This window comes from Echeneis naucrates, chromosome 10 (genome assembly GCF_900963305.1).
Source record: "Echeneis naucrates chromosome 10, fEcheNa1.1, whole genome shotgun sequence".
NCBI classification, from domain to species: domain Eukaryota; kingdom Metazoa; phylum Chordata; class Actinopteri; order Carangiformes; family Echeneidae; genus Echeneis; species Echeneis naucrates.
Window position 1 is genome coordinate 17,989,709 of NC_042520.1, and position 25,304 is coordinate 18,015,012.

The 25,304-nt window shown below is 42.0% G+C and overlaps 1 protein-coding gene across 3 annotated transcripts in view; it reads right to left on the reverse strand.

The window, feature by feature from the left end:
* Positions 1-13,692, reverse strand: part of arhgef9a (Cdc42 guanine nucleotide exchange factor (GEF) 9a) — a 36,352-nt gene extending 22,660 nt beyond the window's left edge. For all 3 annotated transcript variants that reach the window (XM_029512112.1, XM_029512111.1, XM_029512113.1), the window contains exons 1-5: positions 13,418-13,692; positions 10,549-12,228; positions 9,015-9,353; positions 8,041-8,167; positions 7,846-7,955 (exon numbers count right to left, since the gene is read on the reverse strand). In XM_029512112.1, coding sequence (XP_029367972.1) covers positions 7,846-7,955; positions 8,041-8,167; positions 9,015-9,353; positions 10,549-12,156 — 2,184 coding nt within the window. In that variant the 5' untranslated portion in view covers positions 12,157-12,228; positions 13,418-13,692. The remainder of the gene's footprint in view (positions 1-7,845; positions 7,956-8,040; positions 8,168-9,014; positions 9,354-10,548; positions 12,229-13,417) is intronic.
* Between the last annotated feature and the right edge of the window lie 11,612 nt (positions 13,693-25,304).

A 25,304-nucleotide genomic window follows, 5' to 3' on the forward strand; every position in this document is an offset into this window, starting at 1 on the left:
ATGAAGAAGAGCTCACCAGTAAAACTCCACATATTAGAAATCACATTCACTCTGTAATTTGTCTGAGTATGAAATCACGGTCAAAAGGAGATAAAGCAAATGGTGAACTTGGTGATGGTGGTGGTGTACTCTCCTTATCTTTGAAGTTGTAATAATGTCTATTGCTGCAGCCACTGCAGAAAATTAAGAGCCAATTGTAAGATCTCGCCCTTCACCCTCTCTTGTGAAAATGACCCTGACACCCTTCCATGAGAGCAGCTCTTCACTCTATAGTTGATTGGGACATTTCTTCCCCGGGAAAAAAACTACTCCAGAACACATCACATACCACAGCCCAAATAAAGCAAACAGAGAAGAAAGGCAGAGGCTGACTTAATGTCATCAAACTGGACACTCTCCAGACCTCGCGTGGGCTTCAATAACCAGCCAATGAATATGAAGGCCATATGTGGGTCCAAAACTCATCCTCAACACCTTCCTCTTTCAAGCAACGCCTTCAAAAATCTAAGTGTAATTGCATTTTAATTCTTAAATCTTAATTTATGCATCACAGCAATATATACTCTTAAAAATTAGTAATGCTGTGGTAGCCTGTAGGGAGCCACACTGACAACCAGAGAAATGTTTGCACCTTTCACCTCCAGATGAAAGATAGTAAAAATATTCAAGAGCCTCCATGGTTTTTAAACATTTTCTTAACTCCAGCACCAACTGGAGTCAAATTCATGAATCATCGCTTTGCAAATTTTACTGTACTGCCAGATACACACTCCACACATAACCACACTGTGTAGAAGTACAATGTAATGAACTGCTTGAACTCAGCATCCATTTTGAAAAGACACTGATCATACTCATACTTTATATTCACTTACTGGTCTGAGCTCAGCTCCTTGGGTCTAGCGGAGACTCAACTGAAAATCTCTCCTTGAGTAAAACTACAGAATTCACTGCTAGCAGTTGAATCTGTTTGTGGTCAGTAGGTATTTGGCTAATGGAGGGCAAAGCCCACCACACCCATTTCCTTTCTAGTCTGCTGCAATTCTTTTGTTCCCCTCCCATCCCCACAACAACCACACTGACTTCCTGCGTCCTCCCAGGCTTTTCAGCCACAAAGCGTCCTAAAAATACACCTCTGGACTTTTCCTGAACATAGTTTTGTCACCATTGTTCAGACATCAGCTGTTCATTCGTTCAGCCTGATTTGGCTATTCTAGTAAAGGGGAGTCAGTGGGTCAGAGCATAGAGAACTTTAAGAAATCGAGTAGATGAAATGCAGGCAAAAGGCTGTGCTAAGTATGCTGGAGAGATTAGGGTTAAAGACATCACAAGTGATGTCCCAGAATTCCTAGAGCAAACAGCCTCAGGAGAAATATTGGTACTGATTCATGACATTGCCATGGGACCAGTAAATATGAATTTATTATTTCATGATAAATCAGCACAAGGTCTGCGTGTTCTGGAGACTGTGTTCTTTATGAAGCCTCCAGTGAGCCTGCATAACATTGCGCAGTTGTAGCAGTGAACCTGAAGACAGAACAACTCTGTCTAAACACTCTCAGAATATAAGGTATATGAAGTCTCCTGTGGAATAAAAAGGCTTTTGAAGAAAGCTTTGCTGAGGAGATGCATAAAATATGAAGCTAATTTAATATACATCTCACCTTTTTTCCCCACAGTTGTTTGATGGAAACTTTGCCATTATTTTGCTACTTTAATAACTTTATTTTATTTGCCATGGCAAAGGAGGTTAACTTTGGCCTCAGCTAAAAGCATACAATACACAATTGGGTACATCAGTGGACTTGTTTTCAGGGGGCATTGTTTGGCTGTCAACCCTGTTGTTTTGTTTTTTGTTCCCTTACATATTCATCAAGGGAACAAACACCCAGATTAATCTGACAACCCAACCTGGAGATTACATTAAAACATTTCATAACTGAAATCACAAAACTTACAAACTCTTCAGCGAAGGTCATGAGTTTGGCATTTCTGTAAAATTTCCCCATAGAGGGGAAACAGTTCTTCTGATAAAAGACAATGTAACAAGTTCCCCAAAAACAGCAACCTTTCAATGAAGCGCAACAAAGAGAAAACATTGAGGAAGACAGGCTGTTATTTATTTATGTTCTGTTCAGCATCAGTGCTAGTGTGCACTGGACAACCGCCGATTGGTCATTTGAGAGCCCAGCTGCAGGGGAAAGGATAAAATCAAATGACCTATGCTGGGATTTGGTTGTTTGCCTCAGCCAGTGCTCATTCACTGTACTTGGTTTTGAGTGTACTGAGTGCGCTCGCTTGTGTCACCATTCATCAAAGCACTGTCGACCACCTGCGGCCAAAAACACTGGGAGGCAAGAGCTGAAGCGCCTTCCTATCCTTCCCGGGATCTCTTGCTGTTATAGTACCATGCACTGTTTGTTGAATATTTGCTCTATGCCTCTTTAGGCAGGATATACATATATTTAGATTTTTACACTCACATTTTTTGTGAGAGACATTATCTAAAAAAATTCAACTGGCAATGATGAGCCCACTCACCCACTCTAATCAACTGTTATGCCGAGTGTAGGCCACAGATGCGTAACTCACTGTAAATGTACAGCTCCACCTGTCCTCTGAGCTAAAATAACTTTACATTCTCACTGCTTCTACACCACAAGAGTTCAAACGCAGAGCAGTGGATTGAAATGCAAAACTCTGCAGTGAAACAATATTTGGGTGCAGGCTAGTTTGACACTCAGCATCTCTCTTCTTGTTGATAGGTGAATTTCTCCCATCAAAGATCTACTGGACTGTAATTGATATACGGCCCAAGCCTGTCACCTGAAACGTGACTGTACGCAGGCATGGATACACATAGAAAGTTTCATACTTTTAATTCTCAACGCAGACAAACACTTGCACATGAAACAGGCCACAGGAAGCAGGTGTTTTCACATGCCTGGAGGAAGGAACGGATTGGAGGACGGAGTGAATGGACTGGAGGTTGAGGGGCAGTGAAAAAAAAAAAAAAACAGCGGGGGAGAGAAAACTTGATCTGAAGAGAACAGAGATGGAAGCGATGGAGGGAGGAATGATGAGCTTTGGGGTCAGGAAGAAAGGGAGGTTGATGGAGAAGGGGAATGGGGAAGAAGTACAGGGTGCAGGGGGGTTGCATAATACTTGTATTTGATGGAGGGTTTTCTCTGACGCTGCATGTGGTGTAGCGAGGAGCCAGAGAGGTCAGAGGCAGAAAGTTAAGTTAAATAATGTACACAAGAAGTGGCAGCTGCCAGAAAAATCCAGCCCATCTTTCACAGAGGCCTGCAGGATACATTCTAACTAGCAGAGCACTGTACAGGCAGTTGGCTTCTGTCTCATTTTTTTTAGTGCAGGAGCAAAGTGACCAGGGCCAGAGCTATGGAGTTTATTCATAGTACAAATGCTGAATTAACATACTCCATATTTAGCAATTTTCCTTGGATAAAAGCTTCAACAGCTTTATTTTAAAAAGTCTTGACAGTAAACACTTGCAGGTTTTTAATATTGTGGCTTTTAAATAATTTGGCTCAATTTTAAAGACAAACAAATGATACAACACCCACATGATCCCCAAGACAACAGTCTGTAGCAATCAGCCTGTATGTTGACACCACAGAAAGATGACAACTCCTAATCAGGTCTGAATAATGTACAAGCATCATGGATGTGTGTTTAACCAATCTTCCTTTGTTTTTTGCCCTAATTGTCACCATTAGCTAAATTTGGAGAACTTTCTGATAATATGAACTCTGACCATGGATGTTTACTGGATAGCAATGACCAAATTATGCTTTGTATTTTATGAACTGGCAGTGCTTAGGTTATCAAATTAGCCTACTTAAAATGCAATGGCAAACTGCCAGTTAGGATAGTAGATATCCTGTGTGGAAGGCTTTGGCCCTGGGCTGGTACAAGAGAAAGCTGATGCAGTGCTTTGTAGTCAGTAAATGTAAATTTGGAAAATCAGTCAATTTGAACTTTCACAGATAAAGTTTATTTGTGATTACAGTACCCAAATCCTAAAAGTGTCCCAATACTTTGCAAAGACATAAATTACAAACATTCCAGCAAAGCATGAATCTGGGAAGATGTGAAGTAACTTTCCATGTACTAGTGAAAATAGAAACACACACCCTCATTCCCACTATGAGTTGCACCTTAGATGGATAATGAGCAATCAGACTGTGATAACCCTAAAGTACAATTGTTGGTGTAAAAGTAAATGTATTTACAAAAATTGAGAATGGCTATTGTGAAACTTATGAAGGGGATACATAAAAATGTAACAATCTGGTCGTGAGAGAAAAATGCTAAACATTTGAGCCTTTGGGGTTCAAGGATACTCACAAGGATTCATCACATTATCTACCACTAGGTAAAATTCAGTGTTTATCCCTGATACAAATCTGTCAAAAAGTTATGAAAATAAACAGTGTATTACGCAAACTGTGGAAGCTGATGACTGTGGGTAAAATCACCTAAGCAGCCTCGGAGAAAGAAAAAAAAAAAATAAATCAAAAATGATACAACTAATGCTGGATAACAAGCGCTTGAGTGCCTTAGGCCTTAAATAGTCTCTCAACAGCAATCACAACACGTTGTGACATTACTGCAACCATACACCGATATTGCCACAGTGGAGGCAGCATAAAATAGCTTCAGCGATGATGGAAGTATAGAAACACTGTCCCTGATGAGGTATAACATTGAATGCACTCCACACAAAGCACACAAAACAAATCTGTACATGCACAGACATGCATGATCTGACAAATTATAGTGTATAGTGCTGAGATACTGTAAAACAGGATACACCAGTGAGCCACAGAATGAACTCACAGCACTGATCCTGTAGTCCCCGGGAACACGCAGCCAACTGAAATAAAAGTAGAAATGGCTTTTGTAGGGAGCAAAGGAAACCCTCTCACCAGTTATGTAAGGGACAGGGCCTCTGTCTCTCTCGCTCCCTAACACACACAGAAACACTCATCACATAAGCATAGAGTTGAATGTCTTGCATGCACCAGCAGAAACATTACACAACGCACACCTGACAGACAGAAACTCATTCTTTGGAAAAAGCAACCTAAGGAAACTCTGACACAACCACCTGCTCAGCTCCAGTCAGAGGCGCTGCTATTTATCAGATGCCACCACAGCCTACTGAGCAGCATTAGCTGGTGGCTGCAGCAAGTCACAGCAGATACGCGTGCCTGTACCTTGGCAGGGGAATGAACACTGATGATGGATTCTAGGTCACCTGTGCCTCAGAGTGCAAACTGTACATATATGCGGTTATTTTAAGGAAGACTGATTCTCCTGGTTTGTCGCACAGATAAAGCCAGGTTGAAACAAATGCTACACATTCACAGTGTATTTGACAGAGAAATTGGTACTATTCATTCCTCACTAAAGAATGAAGTCGTTAATGCAATGACTCATACACCCTGACAGATGAATACATCAGAAGAGCGTATTAAGTGTATGTATGTGTGTCAGAGTTTTATAAAGAGGGTGTATCATGGGAGTTGGGGCCTAGGATGGAGATACAAACAGAACCTACATGGTTAAATTAACACATAAGCACTGCTGCTGCATATAAGAGAGTATGCAGAAAAAGTTTCTCTCCTCAACATTGGCCTTCTTCATCGCCACCCAACTAGCCACTGCCTGCTGACTCATGCGTTCCTGATAAATAGATTGCATAATATGATTAGGACCAGACAGATACAGGTTGGCCAAAACTTAATCATATAACATTTCTGTTGAAACTCAATCTCCCTTCCTGACAAGTTGGCCCCAAAGCTTCAGGTACAGTGTTAGTAACACACAGAAAACAGGACATCTCATCTGCATAGGACTGAACAAAGACCGCTTGCTTGGTGTTTGTTGGAAGAGAAGAGAAAAGAAAAGAAGAGAGGGCAGTGACTGGGGGAGAAATCCATTTAAATGAGAGGAAGAAGAGAGGCGTCAGCATTAGCAGTTAATCCACTGCAGTGAGAATGCTTTCTCTCTGCCTGTGGCCTCAGGGCTCTCGTAGTCATCAACAGAAAGACTGTAACATACACTGTACTCCATCACAAACAACAGATCAGACCCTGACACGGGTACCACACCAAAAAAAGCAATGCATGACTTATCGGAAATAAGACAGCAACACACAGACTTCACGTTGAGGCCTCATCCATCCATGTGACTGCACCACAGCTGCATTACCATGTTACACCACATTGTGCATGTACAATATGTATATACTTACATGTGCTACCTCTATGCTGGAGACAAATCACAAGTCCAACCATTTAAGGCTGCCAAACATTGAACTTCACTCACCATGCAAACAAACACTTGCAAGACATTTCCAGTGCTATGTGTCCATGTTTCCAGCCCTGAGGGGTGGGGGGGTGTGGGGGGAGGGTGTGCATGACACAAAAGTGCAAATACAAAGAGAGCATCTCTCTTCCCCTCTCTTTCACTCCCACCCCTTTCTCTCTCTCTCACCCACATGCTTTCTCCATTTAGCTCACACTTAAAAAGGCTGCCTAAAGATAGAAGCAAGAAGATGAGCAGGAGCCAGCAAGTGTCATGGCAACAACGTGCAGTGGCTTACAAACAATATTAGACCAGCAAAAAAAGGTTAAAATCAAAGTCTAAATATGGCAGCATCACCTCTTTAAAGGCAACGTTTCCTAAATTTGAACGTGCCAGGACTCAAAGTTAATAATTCAGGAGTTGCACCAACAGCATCTGTCATGGAAATGGGCTCCTTATTGTACTTCAAATGTTGTGGGAAATCCTTACTAACTGATTGTTAATTCTGTATTTTCATATCTTAACAATGCCCATATAACTGACACTAAATGACACTGATTGCCTAATTGCACCTAAATATTTGAGTGTGGAAAATACCAATACCAGTACCAGATTTTAATGAATTTGTTAATCATTCTAAATGAAACGTGACATGAAACATCACCAGGATGTTGGTTACTGAATCAAAGTAAAAAAAATGGCATGGATGATAAATCTTAAAGTATGCGGTGCTCAGTAGAAATTCAATTTAGAATGATCAAATAATAATGTAAAAAGTGCTGAGCCCTATCCGTTGCAGTTCTGCAGGAAGAGATGCTGGACACAGCCCCTGAAATGTTCACTACCTCATCAGGATGTTTTAGAAAAACTCTGCATCTCCTTCCACTAGAATCCCCCTCAGGCCACTTAAACATCAAAGCGCTGCTTTCTGAAATGCCTGGTTCCACTTCCTCAGTAGTATTACTCCGTCATACTCAGGAGCTCAATTGACACAGCGGACAACGACACATTGTCTTTTTACAATTTTTACAGATTCCAGTAAGCCAGGTATGTACAGTATAAACTATTTATTATCCCCCCCATTTCTGCAGTTTGTCTGTGCAACGTGTGACAGAGTCATAAAAGCATCTGAAATGTTAGGTGTCCAATTCAGGGTGAGTAATGGTACAACAGTAGTGGATGCCATTAATCCACATAGCCACCATCTTTATAGATCAGTTCCTGGTCTGTCTGAAGAAACACTGACATCATCCTCATATTACCATCAGTGCGAGGTTACCATCCCATTAACTCGCATGTACTAATATTTCCCTGTGGTAAAGAAACCAAGTGAGAAAGTAGCGTGTACACTATGTGTCTTAGTATATATTTAGACACTTAATATCATGGCAGTGATGTTCCACTATTATATACCACTGAAGGTGTTGAAAGCCTGACAGAAAGATTCAAACCAGGGACAAAGCCAATCTTTTAAGGTATGTGTGTTTATGGGGTGAGTGTGCAACTCACTATGTTGACCTGCAGTGGTTCAGAACCGGGTCTCAACAGCCTCCTCCTCCTGCAGCTGCCAGAGTCTCCTGACCGCAGGCGCACCGATGATGATGGCTGACCTAAGTCCACTGGACAGACAGTTGTTCATTTCAACGACAACAAGCCAATTACTAATCTGAATATTGATGGAAAGTAAAGATTTAACAATGGTACCTGACTGAGGCAGGAGTAGAGCCAAGGCAGTGAGAGTACTGGGGGGAAGCGGCAGGGAGCGGCACCGGTGGAGAGATGCCCTGAGTGGGGGCTCTAACGGTGACACGCCGGGGGGGCGGGACAAAGCCTGGAGGGTAGTAGTAGTTAGGGCATCGCCTATATTCTTCAGTTAGTTTGATGCACTCACACACACAGCTAAATGCAACCACTCCTCTGCCCTTCACATAATAATAATAAAATCTTCTTACTGCCTTGTCCCCTTTTTTTTGCAGTGAATTAAAGTATTTCACATCCAGCCAATCTATTCTGGTGCATTGGTTGCTGTGCATGCCCTGCAGCAAACCATGAGAGACTATACATCATGCCAACCAAGCGGTCTCTCAGGTTAAAATGAACTGACTTTGAGTTAGGGGCAATGAGAGGTAGAGCTTATGGGAGCGATGAGGCAGAAAATTGGCCACAGAGAAAGCCTGAGAGTGAGGGTGAGAGAAAGAGAGGCCAAAAAGAAAGAAGGAGAAAGAACGAAAAGGTGAGGGAGAGGAAAAGAAAAAAAAAAAAGAGGGAGAGAGGCAGAGGTGAGCTGAGGGAGAAACAGCAACTAGAAATACAGGCCTCTATAAATGGGGCAGAGCGTGCATGCATTATTGCAGCTAACAGTGAGTGGTGTATAAATACTGGGTGAGTACTGGCCTGCCTTTCAAAGTCCCTTGTGTGTGTTTGATTCATTACAGGCTTGGGTTATATTTATGAGTGAGTTAGCGTAGACTGCTTCATTTTTTTCAACATCAGGTTTTGAAATATCAATATATCAAGTGCATATATATTCACATTTAGGTGGTATAAATCTATATTTAGATTTTTGTAGGACCACTTATTTGTATTTTTTTATAGCAGTGTTCTATGCATGTTGTTTTAAATGTTTACTTTTCATGAACATATGCATGAGTGCCTGTGTTTGTTATCTGGCGCCTTACTCGGTGGTGCAGCTCCGTGGACTGCGTCTCCCTAGTAACACTGGTCTCTATGACAGAGAACGGCCTGGAGTGAGCGGCCACCCGTCTCTGCCCTGGAGATAGTTGAATGGTGGGAGCTGGCCTGCGCCTCCGCCGACACAGTGAGCCAACCTCGCTATAATGGTTGTAGAAATCTCTGTCTGGGTTTGGCCTCCACAGGTCCAGGACAGCTGAGGCCGGGCGAGGACGAAGGCGCAGGGACTTGTGATGTACAGAGGTCTTCTCTGTGCTAGAGAGGGGCATGGCTGAGCCCAGCTGTCTTACACTGCAGCCTGTCTGGTTGGCAATCTGCTCACACAGCTGTGATTGGCACAGATACTCAGTGGTTTGGCCCAGACAAAGGTGCAACAATTCATTTCTTGTGTAGGGAATTGGGAGAAATATCTCCAAAGATTAAAAAAACTTATCTCATACTTTATTCCAAAAGATTTTAATAACTGTGAGCTCACGTTCTACATGGCTAAGCCTCAATAGCTAGTTGCATGTGCCAACGCTGCACCTTACTGGCAGCTAAACTTGAGATAACACAAAAATAAATAAATAAAAATACGACAGACGGGTGGATTTAATTTGTACACAGTTGGTGATAATGGAAGTGGGATTTTCCTGGTGCCATCACTCCTCTTAAATGATTGTAGAACTGCACATTAGCACCCTTCCCAAAACACATATTCACACAGCCCTTGTCCTTGCATAATAAACCCCTATGAAAGTGTGCTGAGTATTGAGATGTCATATCTAATTTTGTCAGAGGGAGGTAGGGCTAACTTGTCCTGACTCGTTGGTATGACTGGAAGGAAGATGACTAATGCCTCCACTGGAGTGAGGAGGGAAGGATGCCGTCATGTAGCGTAGACGTCACAGAGCTCAAGGGCTACTGCAATTACACACAGCTGGCTCTGTGGGAAATTGGGTTTCCTTGCATGCTACACAAGGCTGGCTGTGCAGGAAAGGACAAACACCTCTATGATGAAGTTGGCCACCATTGTAATTACTATTTCCTCTTCTCTCCAACAGATGGGGCAAAAGGACAAGTGTAGAGTAAGTGCCCACTTCATGTCCTTACAGGCGGGTGCCTTGAATGTTTTTGTTTCTCCCTGGGACTTAATGAACCACACCTAGGACTTATATCATAAGGAAATGAGTAATAGCTCTAGCCCTATTTGGATTCTAGTGTGCTGTTGGTGTTTTTAAGAGGCAAAAGAATGACCATGGTTAAGACAGTTACATAAATGATATTTTGAGCATTTATGCAGTAATTACATGATGCATGCCTCTGGCGATGTTAATGATGTGGAAAAAGCCTGCAATGGAATGTGGTTATGGCATAAATGTGAGACACGTTACACACGAAAATGCCATTCTCTTTCCAGAAATACAACGGTGGTTTAACAACACTAATGACAAAAAACACAAATTACAGACTTCTCTGCCAAATACATTTAACAAAATTCAGCAGCTAGAAATAAATCCAGCTCCTTTTCTTTTTACATACCTTAAATATTTCCTCTGTGGAATCTGTTGCTGGAACACTATTGGTTGTGCTCTCTTTATCACTTTGTTGTGATTGGACATTCACTTCCTGTATCTGGTGGGAGGCAGGTGGAGCATCCCTGGAATCCTGCTCATTTCCTGTCTGTCCTTCAACCTTTTCCTCTTGAGAGAGACTGTGTAATGGATCCCTTTTAACCTGTGCTACTGTTTTAGTCTGTGTTTTTGTACCTGACTGAGGGACATGGTTCTCTAAAATTGCTGTGGGGCTGTGGTTTGTGTCTCTGTCTATATGTCTGTCTGTAACCTCAGAAGACTGGAGGCCATTGACAGCTTGAGATCCTGGACTTGCCCTAAAGGCTTTCAGAGCTACCTTCGGGGACTGTCCACCTGTCACGGGCTCTGGAGCATCGCTGTTAAAGTTACTGGAGTTTAATGATTTGGCATTCACTGGTGATGATGGGGACGGCTGGGATACTGGAAGTCCTTCACTGTGAAGTGTAAGGGACACACTGTGAATGTTGTCCATTGTGCGCTGTAGAGCTCGTGCAGAGCTCATCTGGGTTCTCTCACCCTCAGGAGGAGAGAAGGAGCGTGATGTTGTCCTCCATTTTCTGGCTGTCTCTGCTACACTGTTGAAAAACTTGAAAAGACCCCCAAATTGTCCCTTGGTGTCTGGTTGTTTGATGGGTGGAGGTTGAATGTCTCGGACACTCTCAAAGTCCACAGAACCGTAATCTGAGTCGATTGTTTTGTCCATAGAGTGAAGCTCAGAATCAAAGCTCCTCTCTGAGTAAACAGGATTGGCCTTCCCCAAAAGAGAAATCCTCCTCAGGTAACTCCACACATCCCTCTGCCTCCTCCGTCTTCTGGGGTGGGTGCTCGGGCTACTTTTAATGCTGGGCTCTTCGTAGCTGGCAGCATTTTTGTTGCAGTTAGTTGAATTGTTATGGCCTCTTTTAGTATAGGAAACTCTTTCAGATGGTTTACAACCATTCTGAGTCACAGTCTCTCCTGCTACAGTGGGCTGATGGCCATCTATTGGAGCTGAGAGGTCAATATCTTCGAATGAGCAGTCAAATTCTGCTGTATAGCCAGCATATGAGTGCCTTTTGCCTCGATGTCGAAGTGTGCCCCTGCTGGACTGCTGGGGAGTGCCAATGTCGTGGCAGAAAGACTCGTCATCCACAAATGTGCTGCTGGACTTAGCAGTGGACAACTTCCCTGACCTCGCCCTAAACACAGATGGGGATTTAAGCTTCTTGAAAGAGCGAACTTTGTCAGCAAATGAGAGTTTAGGGATTGAAGCCTCCCCAGGGAGGATCATGGAGTGGGGTCTCCGCTCCAGCTCTGACACAGCTCTCTTTCGGTTCAAGATCTTCCAGATACCCCCTGTGGCACGGGGCCTCCGGTTGACCTCCTGTCTGTCCTTGACAGGGGACTGAGAAGAGGCAGCCTGGGTCCCTTCCTGGCCCTCCACAGGCCCCGGCCCAGTCTCCTGAATATAAACAGTGCTGGTCTCATTCTTCACATCCAAAGAAACATTAAACACTCGGTTGACAAACCCATTAGGGTTGTTGCTCTCAGGGGCAGAACTGTCTGTCTGTTCCATCCTCTCTCATTCTACGGTGTCAGCTATCAGCACCAATGGACATCATGTCTTGGCCCTCTCTTTCTTAAACACCTGGAGGAACAAAATCACATTGTTATTCAGCAATTTGACATTAAGATGACTGCCGTGTCATTTTCTATCATGCTTATTCTGTCTGAACTTGCCTGTAGATGTCTGCCATCAATGCAAAACACACAATGTCAAATATTTGTGGATGGTCTGCCACATATGATCTACCAGAGACATCAAATTTCCAAGAGTAACAACAATGTAGTGTTACTAAAAAGCAGTGATAGCATTAGAGGGCTCATTTTGTCATTTTCAGACAGGCCTTTTGTACCATGAGTTAACAACCACCCTCATCCCATATTTGGTCCATATTATACAAAGTAATTATTGAGACACAGTCCCCATCCACAATTTAAACCAGGAGGCTGTGTTGTCATGGAAACACTCACTAAGGAGATGCCTGGTTATTTCAGGCCTGCTGCGACTGCAACATCATCACAGCTCAGATAAGCTCTGTCTGAAGAAGAAGATGCTGGGTAAGTGCTCTACTAGCTACCAGCTCCATGTTAATTACCGCACAGCCCATTTCCTAATCCCTTTAATGTATGGAAGCATCTTGTGTAATTGGGGCCCGCAGCCTACACATCTTTGTTGGTACATGAGATCATCACTCTGGATGTGTTTCAATTAAGATGGCCTCTTCCTTGATGTCCCAATTTAAGAGCTGTGCTCTGAAACCGATAAGCTGTTTAAGAGTACTTTAAAAGATAGCACTCAGACAACGCAGATCGTATGTATTAAAGGACAGACACACATATTTCATTAGCTCCACTTAAGTATGTAAACATAAAATGTGGCGATGCGACTGTTGGCGACCCCGCTTGTTGCTGTGTGTAATAAATCCTGCTGGGTTAAAATGCACATAGCAAACACATATAAACAAGCAGTTTGTTCAGTTTGAGTCTTGAAAGCTGGCTGAGTCCACGTCCAGCTGCTGACAGATGCCCGGGCTGCGGGCTTCGCGCTGGGCGGCTCAGGCCATTTGTTGAGTAAATGGCGTCAATAAAAACGTCGCGGCAGGTTGAAGAAAGTCGTCTGTGAAAGTGTGCAGTTGAAAGGCGGGCTAACCGTCTGCTTGAAATTCAATCACTTATCGGAAAACATTGTTTACCAAGTTACCAAGTCGCGCCGCGCAGTTGGGCTCCAGTGTCAGTCGCGTCTCCGCTTCGGTTAAAGCTGATAACTTACTTACCCCCCTTTCCTCCGCAAATACTGCCCCGGCTCAGCGGGGCATCGTCTCTGCCGTCCCCGAAGTCCACAAAAACTCCACCTCCGCCGCTTAAACTCGGGCCGAACTTGTCCGGACACTTCTCGGGCTCAGCTGGTGTCCATGAGGCTGAAGTTAGGCGGCCGACAGCGGCTGCTCCGCGGACATGCGTTCGGTTTGTGGCTCCGGATCGGCCGGCTCTGCTCCGACTGACTCAAAGTGGCGGAGTTAGCGGCGGACCGGTGAACTCTTGCCCTGTAAGCTGCTGCAGACGCCGACACTGATTTGTGATAAAGCTCTCACGCAGACAGAGCAACACACACCCACACAGTCACACAATACACAGACATTAACACACACACACACGCTACACTACCACTGCAAAGTGTCTTTTTACTTCTTTTATTATTATTATTATTATTACAGGCAAGTTTGGCTTTATGTATGTTAATTATAAGAATTATATTATAACTTTGGGATGCTCCCTGTCCTTTAAATCTTATTTGTAAACTTCTTCAAAAAATTTAATTCCAACTATTTCCCATTGCCATTATACCACAGTTTTTTAATGCAGCCAATAGTGAGGAATGTTTTTCTCTTCGTGCTGGATAGATTTATGAAATAGCACTTATAATTTCTAAAGGAACATCAGAGAAAACAAGTGATTGACTGAACTCTGGTCCCAGTAGCTGATCCTCCTTTGGGATTTGCGTTGAATGTGAAAATCCTTCTATTGAAATGACACAATGGGGAGAGGGAGCTCAGTTGGAAGAGGAGGAGGGGGGACTGAAGGAATTCACAAAAACTAAACAGCTCCAGAGCGCCATAGCCATGGAAGAGGAGATGGTGGAAGAAGGGGCCTAAATTTAAACATTTCCTCTCTGTCCTGTTTGGGGCCCATTGTCATCTCATGGCGTTCTCCCTTCTGCACAGGAAGGAGTGGATCTGACATCAACGCTCTCAGGCTGACAATGCCAGGAAGTCTGTCTGACTGTATGTAAATATCTCTATGTGTCCATGCTTCCCTTGCTTGCCAGTTGAGCCGCTCTCCTCTCCCCAGCCCTCTCAGTGGAGCAGCTTTAAGTACTTGAGATTGTAATAGTAGTAGTAGCAACATGGTGATTTACATGCTACACTTCCCCCATAACTCATGCTCAAGTGGCACTGTGAATTCCAGCAGGCTCATCTTCAAATGACCTCCTCTATGATGGAGCGCCTTTACTAGATGGCTTCATACACACACCTAATGGGCTCCTCTTTGATTTATGTATATTCTCTTAACTATATTTGTCTCCTTTCTGACTTTTGTATTTCGCTGTTTCTCCTCTGTTCTCTCAGTCTTCCTCATAGTTTCACGTTGACTATCTTTCACTTCCATTCCCTCATTTCTTTCCTCCCTCCCCTTACTCCCTCACTTCCTCACAACCACAAGCAGCCTTCCTGCCATCCTCTACCCGTCACAAAAGACATCCTGGCTCAAACAGACCAAATGTTTCAGCATGGATCAGGTTTATTCACACATTAAGCAAAGCTCTTATCTTTTAAAAAATGAATTCATCCAAACAGCATTTTGTATGAGTGACAGAGAGGCCTGAGTGAAAAAGGAGAAAGGGAGTGATGAATGGAGGGAGACAGATCAAAGATTTATAGACTTTCAACCAGCTGGGCCTGTGTCTGAAATGATCATTTTCTGCTGGTGTTTGTTGAGCCATGCACATTACAGCAAGTTTACTCTGTTGCTCCATTTAACTGTGTGTGTTGAATGCTCTGAACAGAGCTCTTTGAAATGATGTCACTGGCTTCTCGTTTTCAGAACAATCAACCTCTTCCTCCTCTTCCTATGACACGGTCCCCACTGGTGGGTTCGATGGAGATTACTGGAGACAAACACTCACCAAGTTTAGGCCCAGCTGTAATTATTTCACCAGTCTTTGTCAAAGCTGCTGAGTGAAAACAGGCTGCTCTGAAAGAGCTGGCCAGACAGGGAGGGAGGGGGAGGAGGAGGGGGTGTAGATATGTTGTGATATCAAATGAAAGGCTTACTAAAGCCTGGGAACTGGATTCAGGAGGTGTAACTCATGTGAGAACAGCTGGGAGTTGAGTCACATTTTGTTTTCAGAGCAGGTGTTTGAGGCTAAAACACTGTGTGGCTCCATTTAAGCGGCAACGTGTCCATGTCCATAGAGGGAGATGCTGATGTTGCCATGAGCAAATACACACTGATGCATTCAAGTGCTCGTGTACACTGCTACAAACACACACATAAACACACAGAAATTAACATATATGCCCACTTTTGGCATACAATTCTAACAGATAGTAGTTTCCCATTTTAGTGGAGCAGAGTTTGAATTACACTGACCTGACATTCCTGGCATTCCCTCAGCGCTGACCTGCATACTTCCCTGGCCTGGCTGCACATGGCCACGATCCTAAAACACACACACACACAAGCTCATCCTGCAGGCACTTTGATCTTAACTGCAATCAGTATGGGATAATCAATCAGTTTAGGCTGTGTCACAAACCCATGTGCAAAAACCCACATGGACACACGTACCAGTTCACATGACACACACACACACACACACACACCCATGGACAGCAGGAATGTGGACATGTGCAAACGTCTGGAAGTTGCTGGTGATGATAAAGTCTTCACTACTGCAGCAACAAAAGACATGTAGCAGCCTGAGAGCCAAGAGGGGTGAAAGATAGAACAAGAAAGACGAGGACGGAGGGAGTGTGTGTGTGTGTGTGCTGTGAGTTTTCAGCTGGGGACTTTCAGCCATTATCAGGATGAATCTGAAAACAGGAAGGCGGGTTCCAATAAACAAGACGGGCGGAAGACAACCACAGTTCTACTTCCTGTTTTAAAGCAAGGGAGGAAACAGCAGATTTTTTAGGAATTCAAATCTCAGGAAAGGCCATCTTTACTATACCTAAAATCCCTGAGTTTATGGGTTCACCACCACCCAGTTTTTTTTTTTTTTCTTAAAACTTTTTTTAATGGCTGGTTATAAAAGAGCTGGTCTTTTTTGTTTGTTTTTAGCAGTCCTTGGAGCAAACGTTGTGATCAGACAGATGTTTATCCCAGTTCTGTATCTGTGTGATTGTTTATCTGGCTCTGAATCTTGCTATACAGGCCTCAGGCTGAGCTGGACTTGGCTGTATTTGTGGGTCAGCAGCAGTGAGAGGAAAGCAGTCTGGCACACAGAACAACTTTTCCGTTCATCGTGGTTGCTTCCAGCTTCTTCAGAGAGCAAAGTTTCTCATTGGGAAAACCCAGGGGAAGGGGAGATGAAGGGTGGGATTGTAGTCAGCAGAGGAGGGCTATTTAACTCAGAGGAACAAATAAGAACAAACTCCATGAGTTCTCTCCACACAATGCAGCAGTATTGATAGTAAAAGGTCCAGATCAAAGGCGCGACAGTACACAATTAGTAGTGTGATTGATAGTAAAGTGGTGTTTCCCTTCTCTTTGATTATGTACTGGGAAGGTTCTTTTAGAGCTGTCTATTTTATCTCCTTGATGAATGTTGACCTCTGACCACGTCATTGTCTCTGGTCAGTGTCCTCTGTACTGGCTAAGCTGTGACAACTCAGGTTTACAATGGAGATGGAGCAATAGCAACATTAATCGGCCTATCAGTTATGATATAAGCCCACCCACCATCCCCTTCTCTAGCTATCTCTCTGTCCTCTCACACAGTACGGCTACTTTTACCATGTCCTAGTTTAGAGGCTGTGGGATATGCATGACGAGTGTGTAGCTTCCCCTTCCTTTTCTGCACATCCTCTGTCTTATATCACCAAAAGAGGGAGCAGAAGAGGGAGTCAGGCTGCTATTTTTAAGTTTGCATTGTGCTCTAATAGATTGAACAAATAGTATAAAGAAATTATTCATTCACTCCCAACTAGTTAAAAAAATCTTCCTCTCTACTGATGTCTAAACCTGTCTACCAATTTTATGTTTCAAGAAAATATTTTCATTTATTTATTAACATAACACAATCAGTAGTTGCTTTTATTTAATTTTACCAGTAGCTTTAACAATAACGGATTGTAAAAAATAGATGATACATTGCATGTATGACTACATTTAATGGAAGAATGACATACAAATTGTTATTTATGCTAGAAATGTTTTTGAGGTTAACCGAGAGCAGTATAGGTGTAATGTATAGGTTCTTTATCCGTACGGTAAAACCAAACCTATCATGTGTTATGTGTGTAATATGCATGAAGCTCACAAATGCATATGTATGAAAAGAGGACAGGAACAAGTTAGTGCATTTATTTATGCTATTTACAATTTCCCACTAACTGAGAGACCCCCCCTTTAACACACACACATGCTGCTACCTAGATCTTTCTATTAGAAATATGTAACTGCAGAGATTAGTTAACTGTCAAATTATTTTCTCAACGACATGTAAATTCCTGTTTTTGTTAAATTTGTGTCATGTCTTTAACAGCACAATACACAGTCATTTCCTGAGACGAGGCTGCCTCTCATTAAAACTGTGCTGACTGCCTGTGCTCGCGAAAAGTCCAACCTTACTTTGCACTGGAGAACCTCTGCCACATGATGGCACTCTGACTCTTTCTGGGGCTGCAGCTGCATCTTGCAGCCTGAACAAGACGACTCTTTACTATTTAAAATAATATAGCATACATGTGAGAACATTGTCTATTTCACGAGTAATACCACACAGGCAAAGATTTCATGGTGAATAAGCTTGGCTGGGAGAAACCGCTGGAACTGATCTAATGTGATGAACTGAAATTGACCAAGTTTATTATGAAGATTTTAATTAACTACTATTGTTCTGTGGTTTGGTTCAATCTCTCTGTGAATAATTTGATACCGGCTATTAGATAGGCTCCAATTAGAAACTGCTACCAAACGTGATAAAGGGTGTGATTGTGCCCTGCACCTGAATTTAGGTGCAGTATTAATGACAGAGGTACCCTAAGGCTCAAGGCTCATCTCATTGCAATGAAGGTGCAGTTACACCTTTCACAGTAACAGCACACCGTATGTGCTACCAGGACTCTTCCACCCATGGGGATTCAGCCCTTACCGTGTGTCAATCGCCTGAATCTGTGACCATAGATACATTTTTTGAGGAAATGTGCCTTGGGCTGAAATGTAATTTGGTGTGAGGTAAAGAATTAGACATCGGAGATGTGGGCAGCATTAAAGGTAGATGTGATTAAAGCTACAGGCATCGATTGGATCTCCGTTGCAAGGTACCAAGCCGCGGGATGTTCTGCAGAACAGCAGAATCACTCCATTCAATTTCATCATTTCTCCGCTGTGACACTGTGAGATGATTTCATTTGTGTTACATTTGCAAAGAGGCTTGTAATACGATCGCACACTTTTGCTGATCAATTCCTTACTGTTTGAGGATGCCTAATTGATACACGTTAGGTAATGGCATGGTTTAAAGTAAAAGCCACAAGTCAAGTGAAACTCATTTATAATTCAGCAAAGCACACTGTGCTTGCTTAGAGGCTTTAAAGCAAGAGGCTTTTTAATTAGTATATGGGAAACATACGTCTGTCTCAGCTCTCAATTTCGTCATTCAAGATGAAGTAAAATTGTGTGTTTGTGTGTCTTTATGTGTCTTGTATATGTTTCTGAATTTTTACCTACAGTAAGTGCACATTTATTTATGCATGCTTATGGAGATTATAGAGTGTGTGAGCAAAAGAAGAAATGTGGTTATTAGGGGGAAAACTGTTGAAGAGGTTAGAGCCCAGCACTCTGAGCTGAAGCCACTTTTGCTTTCATGTTAGCAGCTTTCCAAGTCCAAAATGGCCAATTACCATCATTTCTCTGCTGGTGGTGGTAATGTTAGCGAGACAGTCAGAGAGCGGCAGAGAGAAAGAGAGCAAGAGAGAGAGCGAGAGAGATAGAGTGAGCGACTCGGAGCGGACCAAGAGCATATGAGGCAGAGGAAGCTGAGATAGCCCAGAAAATAAAACCATATTTCTACAGCATGGAAATCAGACAACATCTACCATGACAGAAGGTGAATCCATCATCTGCAAAGGAAATAGATTCAATTAGATGGGTCCCTCTGGTGTGTGAATATACAGAGATTGTTTTTATGGTAATGATTGTAATTGCAATGTCTCTGAGTCCTTTCACATTGATTATGCAGTGCAAATAAGCAGAGAAACACATTGTGACAATATATACAATACAATGTATACATAACTCGTGTGTGTGTGTGTGTGTGTGTGTGTGTGTGTGTGTGTGTGTATATAGAAAAAAAAGAAGAAAAGGAAAGAAAAACAAAATAGAGAAGAAAAGAAATAAGAGAGCTCAAGAAAAATTGTGTTGTATCTCTGTATATTTTAGTCTGTAAGCATGCATGTGTTATTATTGAGAGTGAGGCAAAGACCGTTTTCCCCAGAGACTTCTCCACTGATCTGTTTCTCAGCGTCTCAGTCTGATCTTTGCCAAGAGGTAAACGCTGTTAGAGCTAGAAAGCCTGCATGCACATTATTTCTTATGGGAAATATAGGCTATTCGCTAAGAAACAGCATGATGTTTTTATCACACTTTCTCCCAGTCTAGAAAAGTAATCAATTTCAGCCAATCAAAGTCACGGACCATTAATACTGGCAGTGCAAATATTATGGGATTATTTTCAACTGTCTCCATTTTTATAATCCCTAAAAGAATATGTCGCTTTCTTGGGTAAACCCAGTGCAAAATTGTAATTTCACAGAGACAACAAACTCCTCAACCACAGACAAGGTCCAAGTGAAGTGACATCTCTCACTTCGGTTAGATGAAGAATTGAGTCATGTCTCTTCATAAGGATTGATAAAGCAGTGCACAGTATTATATGTGGGTGGCTTTGGTTGCTACTGAAAAGGAATATAGAGTCTGTTTTCTGACCTTTCATTTGACTGGCTAGACCTTAGCAGCAGATTGACATCAATATCAGACTGTCTCGTCTGACAGGAAAAAAAAAAAAAAAGAGAAACACACCATTTTGGTGACAGAGAATAATCTGGGAGTTAAAGCAAAGAGTGGCAGAGGGGTATAAAAACACCTGTACAGGAGATTGATGATACTGAACCAGAGGGAAAAGGTTTCGTGCACCTGAATGATAATAACAGAGGAAAAAGTGAAAACTCAAACCAGATGAAAAATGTTGAGAGAAGCTGATTGTCTTGTGTGATCCAACTCTGGGCTGAGACCCTGTTAATTCTCATTTTAGGCCCTTGTTTTCATTTAATTAATTCTAATGCGGCTTTGCCCAGCCTGTGATGATAACAATGAGGGTTGCATGTCTCACTGCCTCCATCTGTCCTATTAGAACATGTCTGGGAACATAATATCACCAGAACGGTTAATCTGCCTTATTTACTTTTCCCAATATGGCTGCTTTGTCACACACATCGTTTGTCCTCCAGGATAAATATTTCCCCAGTGCCCGTGCACACTAAATGTTGATTTATCCTCAGCCTGTTAAACTGGCCAATCTGCATATGGCGTGTTTTGTCAGGATGCACCCACTGTGACAATATATACTATAATTATCATTTAAGTGTCACAGCAGAGCTGGAGTCCATTCATAGGTCTGTAGAGACCTGTGTGTATCTGCCTGTGAACTGGCCTGTCATCTCGTCCTATGTATTGAGGCTGTTTCGCTTGACAAGGGCCTGATTTAATAGAACAATTTAATGTTGTCTGATTTCATTGTAGTGAACAAGATCTCGACTCATTTTACTCTCCTCAAAGAGGACAGAACAAGGGGGGAGTCAGAGCAAGAGAGTGGGTGAGAGAGAGAGAGAATAAGAAAAAGATGAAGATCTGATTCGTCGTCTAACTATTTATGTTGCTGAAACAAAGAGAATTTGGAGCAGGCCATTTAACTTAATGCTCTCTCTTCTTTGCTAATGGTCTGAAGATAATTAGTATTACTAATCAAAACACTTGTGTCTCCTCTCCCCTGGTGTATCATCTTCCCCCAAGGCCATTGTAAACTGTCTATTGCTACGAAGGGCACTCAATTGTTCCTTTTATGTTTCCATTGGATATACATGAGCACAATCTAATGTATTTCCCATCTGCACTGTTTATTGTCTCTGCCTTAATGCCATTCATTGCACTTCGTATTTTTTGTTCAAGTCACAAAACATGACAAAAGAGAGAGAGTGAGAGAGGAAAAGTTATATCACTGCCGTATTCTCCTGCCTTGGATTCAAATCTATCAACCACTCTTAACTGGATAGATGCAAATTGGATACAGCCAAGTGTCTAGCATTAGCAGGAGAACAAACATTCGAAAGGATTTGTTGTCACTGGCTCAATAATTCAGCTCAGTGCTGAAACAATTAGTCAAGTAATTAGTTAATTATCTGATTAACAGAGAATTAATCCATTATTTTGTTAATTACTCATCATTTAAACAATAACAGGTAAAATTACCAAAGGTCCGTTTGCTTGTATGTCATTTTAAATAGGGGCTGTCATGTCAGTCGTCTTCGTCATCATCATCATCATCGCTCAAATGCTTCAGACGCCTGAGACCTTTATCAGTAGCATTTTAGATACACTTTTATTTTTAAATCAGCATCAGCAATGGGGACTCCCAAGGTCTGTTTTTTATTATTATTTCTTTTCAGTTAAGTGAAGAGTGGCAAAGTAGCAAGAGTAGCAGAGTATTGATGACACATTTGCTTGATAAATGGCTTAAAAGATTAATAGACTATCAAAATTGCTTGCCAACAGATTTACTGTATCTGTAAAGCTCTATGTAAATAAGTGGATTTTTAACTGTTGGACAAAGTGTCTCCTTTTCCGTCCTTTCAGTCTACAAGCACAATGCATAATACAAAAAAAAAGAAAAATATACACTGACACGTTTATGGTCATGTTCAACCATCTCTTCATGCACATACATATACAAGTACATATATACATATATATGTAGATGCAAATATAAATTCCAATCTGAAAGTCTAATGAATTTCACTGGCAGTAAATCCAGAGGTTGTTGAGATATTTCCATTTGAGCCAAAGTGGCAGATCAGTCGACTGCATTGCTATTCTGACATCCATGCATCCTGTCATGGCTGAAATTAACCCTGGCAACATCAATTTGCCTCCCGTTTTCTCTGTGCAGATGCTTTTATAACAAAAGAAGTTGACTCTTTTTCTTTAATGTAAAATAAAACTGAACTAAACCAGGGTGTTCAACACGGGAAAGAAAGAGACTGTGACAACAGATAAAAAGCAACACAATTATAGTATAGAAGTATGGAAGCCGACAACATTCAAACAGGCAAATTACAAACTCAAACGTGATTAATTATAAAGGGTTTACCAAGTAAATGGAGAGGATGGGAAACAAAGAGCCAGCAATATACTGTATTGTTGGTTTCTGTAAAGTCTGAATTGCGTGTTTCTCCCTCACTGACACCCTACCCAGTTTACTGGATATTGGCACAGAAAAGAGGGGTTGTTTGTTGATCTCAACAAATTAAATTCTATTATGGATTATATATTAATTAGTTTGTCTCACCTGAGTACACCAAGTGGAATACAATGATGAACAAAAAAACCCCAACAAAAACAGTTTTACTTACCTGTGATAAAAATGTGTCAGATTACTAATTTGTAAATATGAACCTTATGGAAATAGCAGAAATTAACTTTCTTTTAATGAAGCTATAGATGCAGAGCTCTACCTATTAATGGGAATTATAGTTTAAATGAACTACACTAAATTGAATTTAAGCACTTGAAAATAAAAAGAAGCATGTTTCCCTGGAGGTCCTAGAGGATCTGCTGCACATCCACAATAATGCTTTTTCAAAGGATCTTTGGATGGGGCCCAGCACACGCATGGTGGGCCCGTGTAGCAGCCTCCACTGTACAGTCTTAACCCCACCTCAAACCCTAACCCTAACCCTCAATGTCGGTTTAATCATCTATTTTGTTATCCAATTGTAAATAAAATCAAGCGTCAAGGGGTAAATTCTTACTGTTTTGCCAAGGTAAAGTGAATATTTATCCCCCACCCCCCCGACATCGGACAGCCAGGGCGAACTCTGTGATTGCGGGACCAGCTGAAGTTTTTTCAGAACAAAAATGATTATCATTGTCCATTGACTTTGCTTTTGTTGTGGTTAGATGGCAATTTCTTTCAGCTTTGTAAGCACAAGCTTTTTACTCTCCAGATTCAACAGGTAAGTCAATGCTTTCAGTCTGTAAAGCATTGACAGCCACTGTACAACAATATGTTAATGCACAGCATTACAAATGCTTTTAGATATACATATATTTCACTTGGGAGAGTCCTTAAAGCAGATTTGTCCACTTAAGGCGAAGGTTTAACTGTTGCTAATACATTATAGATTCTGTGGGATAAGCACAGTTAGTCATCAACCTAAAAATCTCCAGATCTATTTCATATGTTCCATATCACTGTGGGCTAACGTTCCTGGGTGTAATGTGAAAGGTATGACTTGCAGTGAGAAAAGTCACTGAGCATTTTCATCCAAATAGCAGCTTGCGGTTTTTAGTCTCTCTTAGCTTATTGTTCTGGTTTTGTGGACACACATTAACCATTTTCCACCTCAAAGACATTTGAGGTAACAGGTATCAACTTCCATCAAACTGGTTCTGATAATACTGCTGATATTTAACAATATCACAATGCAGATCATAAAAAAAAAAGAAAGAGAAATTGTTAGTCTAAATGACAGAGCACTGTGGTCAATTGTGGTCATGCCAGTGACTGTAGGAGTAGGTAGAGATCATTTTTAGCAGCAACAGCATGTCAGTGTTGTGTTCGCGCCAAATGTGGGCATTGACATGGCGCCAAAGAATTAATTTACCTTGCTTAAAAATATATTATTATTCATGAGTCACCTTTTGCAGCAAAATCACTGATCATCTGAAAAGCTGTTGAGGGCTAAGCCAGGATCAAAACAGAACAAGACAGTAAGAGTGGCTGTGACTAACAATCCCTGGAGAGAAAACAACCTTGATGGGTTTCAGACACTGCTGGTATCTGACAGGCTTGTTTGGCCTCTCCCTAGTGCCCTTATTCATAAGACATCTTCAAAAACCCTACATCAAACCAGCCTGGTGCTCCATGTGCTTGATGATAGAAAATTATATCTAAATAAAATATGAAAAGTGAATGTACTTGAAAGTTTTTCTACGCTGAAATGTGAACAGTGTGTGACAACTGAAGAGCAGACCATTTGTGTATTTAGATTTAAAAAAATGGTTTGCTAATTTGAAGTCTCATGCATATTCAGATATGAAGGTGCAGCAGGTTCACTCTTGAAGCTGTTTCAGAGAGTTCCAGCTCTACTCATCTGTCACGTACTTTGTCCTATGCAAAAGATCAACTAGGAGAGGGTATGTTTTGCAAAAGACTCCTTTCAACATGTACCTTTGGCAAGCGATGGGCATGTTGGAACTTGTGCGTAATTGGAAAAAAATGGTCTTAAAGTGTGAAAAATATCATTATTCCTCATTTAGCTAGTCCTCAGTATTCTTTGGCGTGAGTTCTACCAGAGAGGAGAGAGTGGTCCTGCAGCTGCCGTGATTATGTGCAATATACGCTTGCGCTGTGTGTGTGTGTGCATAATTCAGCTACATGTGTGTTTGCGTGCTTACATTTGTATGTGCATGCATCGGTGTGTGTCCCTCTGAGATAGGATTAAGTGTAGATAGAGTTTTTAGAGTTGAACTGATCTCTCAGAAAGTCGGGGGTATCTGGGCTCTCTGTGCAGAGCCCCGTTTCTCCTCTTTCGCCTTTTCCTCCTACTCCTCTCAGCACCTTCCCTAAATACTGTGGGGGCTTGGGATGAAACCTGGATA